This window comes from Homarus americanus, unplaced genomic scaffold (assembly GCF_018991925.1).
Source record: "Homarus americanus isolate GMGI-L3 unplaced genomic scaffold, GMGI_Hamer_2.0 scaffold23578, whole genome shotgun sequence".
NCBI lineage: Eukaryota > Metazoa > Arthropoda > Malacostraca > Decapoda > Nephropidae > Homarus > Homarus americanus.
Genome location: NW_024733231.1, coordinates 8,641,574 through 8,644,390, shown reverse-complemented (window position 1 = coordinate 8,644,390; position 2,817 = coordinate 8,641,574). Strand labels below are relative to the sequence as shown.

Genomic DNA, 2,817 nt, shown 5'->3' with positions numbered 1-2,817 from the left:
TCTTGTAAGTTGTAATGATTTGAAACGTACAACAAAGTCATATAGTTAGACAAATTTTCCTTTTATGAGTTTTTATTATGAATTATATTAATACGGTATAGTTATATAATGAAGTATACAACATTCATTATTTTTCACAATAAATATAAATGATTTAGTATTAATAAATTCGACACTGAAATGTTGCTCAAGTGGACATTGGTGGAGAGGTGGATAATGGTGGAGGTGGATAAAGGTGGAGGTGGATAAAGGTGGAAGAGGTGGATAATGGTGGAGCTCGACTTATTGGTGGAGGAGGTGGATAATGATGGTGGATGTTAGTGGAGGAGGTGGTTAATGATTTAATAGTGGAGGAGGTTGATTTAACCTGTGAGTAGATTGAATGAGGAGGGATATGATTTAGATTTGAGATGTGGTTTAATGTTGGAGGAGGTGGATAAAGGTTGGGGAGATATTGACGATTTATTGGTGGAGGAGGTTCGGCATTGGTAGGGGGTGGATAATGGTAGATGATTTTGACTTGGTGGTGGTTAGCCCTTTGGTGGAGGATCTAGGCTTTGGTGGAGGAGGTGATAAAAGCGTTTGAGGTGGATGATAACGGTGGAGGATCTCGACTTAATTGGTGGAGTTGGTTTGGTGGATAATCTAACGGTTCTAGGGATCTTGACTTAATCCTTTGAGGAACATGATTTAACCCTCTGAGGACCATGATTCATCCCTTTGAAGACCATGATTTAACCCTTTGAAGACCATGATTCATCCCTTTGAAGATCATGATTTAACCCTTTGAAGATCATGACTTAACCCTTTGATGACGATGATTTAACCCTTTTGAGGACCGTTTTCAAACTACTAACACACAGACACACACATTTAGGTTAGGTTAGGTTAGGTTAGGTTAGGTTAGGTTAGGTTAGGTTAGGTTAGGTGACGGACCTACTATAACCAGGAGCCAACCGATCAATCACTAGGAAGTCATTATCATCAACAACATTCTCACCTGCGTCCTACACCTGACTCTCACCTCAATATTAATATCAACATGACCTTACGTGAGACAAATGATGCAATGACGCAACACTAGACACCAGCCTATACAGAATCTCTCTACGTTAACTCTTCATCATCAACCTAGTGTATATAAGGATGTATAGCTATAGGAGTGTATAGAAATACCCGAACTATATTGATGTATGAGAGAAAATTTCTATAAATATGTTAGATTATAATTTCATTCATTTGTCCTACACTCCGACATTCTCTGATCCTTTTAACTTCTATCTTATTAATTAATATATATTTTATTTCATCTCTAATTGTATGGTCAAAGTATCTTAGTTCCTTATTTTATATATTTCCTTTATTTATCTTTTTAATTTGGTCAGTTCTAATCTTTCTTTAGTTCTCTCCTCTAGTACTGCACCACATATCAAAGGCTTCTAACTTGTGTGTAGTGTCTGCTGACAGTGTTTAGTCTTCTGACCCATACATGTGTACTGAGTAAACTTTGTCCTACACTAACATTTTTCTCAGACTAAAATTAATTTCACTGTTGAACAAATCTACAATATATATTTATTCTAATAATATAATGTATATATGTAATTATTTCATGGTAGTAAGGGACAAAAATCAACCTTGATATTAAAAATATGTAAGAAAATTTAGGGTGAAGTAATCCTACACCTTAAAGGATGTATTTAAAAGTATTATAATAAAATAATTTTATTAACCTTCATGAAAACCATCAATAACATTTTGATAGATATATTATATATTAGTGTTATATAGGCAGTGCCTGCCGTTGTGTACACCAGGAGACACAAAACTCAACCATAGACTCTCCTGGGAGGGGCGTAGCGGGGAGCCTCCCGGGACTCGAACGACTCAAAGGACTCGTATGAGTCGGGGTAGCGAGCCTCTCCGTCGTACTTGACATCAGCGATGTAGCCTGAGTCACCGTCTACGAAGTAAGTCACAGTCTGCAGACGGCCGTCGGGAAGCTGCACGTAGTACGACCCCTTGGTGTTGTCACCGTCGCGGGTCTCCTGGTGACCGAAGTCGTTGCCGGAGGGGTCGTGCTTCACGGCGTAGTTGAAGTTGTATTGAGCCTCACTAGACTCATAAGACTCAAAAGACTCAAAAGACTCTTCGGAGGAATCCTGTGGTATAAGGATATAGTTGTAACAAAAAGTTGTCTCATGTTATTTTGAAAACAAATAAGAAACATTCAACACGAGGCTGTCAACCTCGTAACATCTATCAACACTCACATGAGGGGCAGCGTAGGAGAAGGAGGGACGCCTGTCAGCAGCAGCCAACGACATCACACCCAGCAGGAGGAGGACCTGGAAAGAATATTGCATGTTACACACGATACATTATAGTAAGTGTAGATTTCCTTCATTTGCTTCATTCTAAGGTAAGAAGTAAGCTACTGCCATGAGTCAGTACCTTGGAGTTCATGACTGTGTTGTGTCCGGTGATCGACTGCAGACAACACCGCCTCCCTTCCTATATATACTCAACACATGTGACGTGTCTGGTCAAGTTTTTGCTCAGAATTCCCGCTTGCAGCATAATACCCGCGCCTTCTGAAACTTGCTGAAGGTGTTGCTTAAGCTATCATTTTATTTATATAACTGAATTTATTGCTCTTTTCCAGACAACTGAACCACGCTTCCGTTAATGTTATTGTCACTACAACAGATATAGGATTGGTTCTGTGGTATTATCAGCAAATCATCTTATATAACTATCTTCTCAAAGTCAATGTGGATAGTAAATACTTCCCAAGGTTGTCCAAGGTGAAGGATC

General features: G+C 39.0%; 1 protein-coding gene across 1 annotated transcript; it reads right to left on the bottom strand.

Annotated features, from left to right (window-relative positions):
• Positions 1 to 1,712: 1,712 nt before the first annotated feature.
• On the bottom strand, positions 1,713 to 2,485 carry LOC121869456 (pro-resilin-like). Its single transcript, XM_042370806.1, has 3 exons — positions 2,455 to 2,485; positions 2,274 to 2,348; positions 1,713 to 2,162 (listed from the first exon to the last, which is right to left on the bottom strand). The coding sequence occupies exons 1-3, from the start codon at positions 2,464 to 2,466 to the stop codon at positions 1,830 to 1,832; spliced, it is 420 nt and encodes a 139-aa protein (XP_042226740.1). The 5' UTR covers positions 2,467 to 2,485; the 3' UTR covers positions 1,713 to 1,829.
• Positions 2,486 to 2,817: the final 332 nt, after the last annotated feature.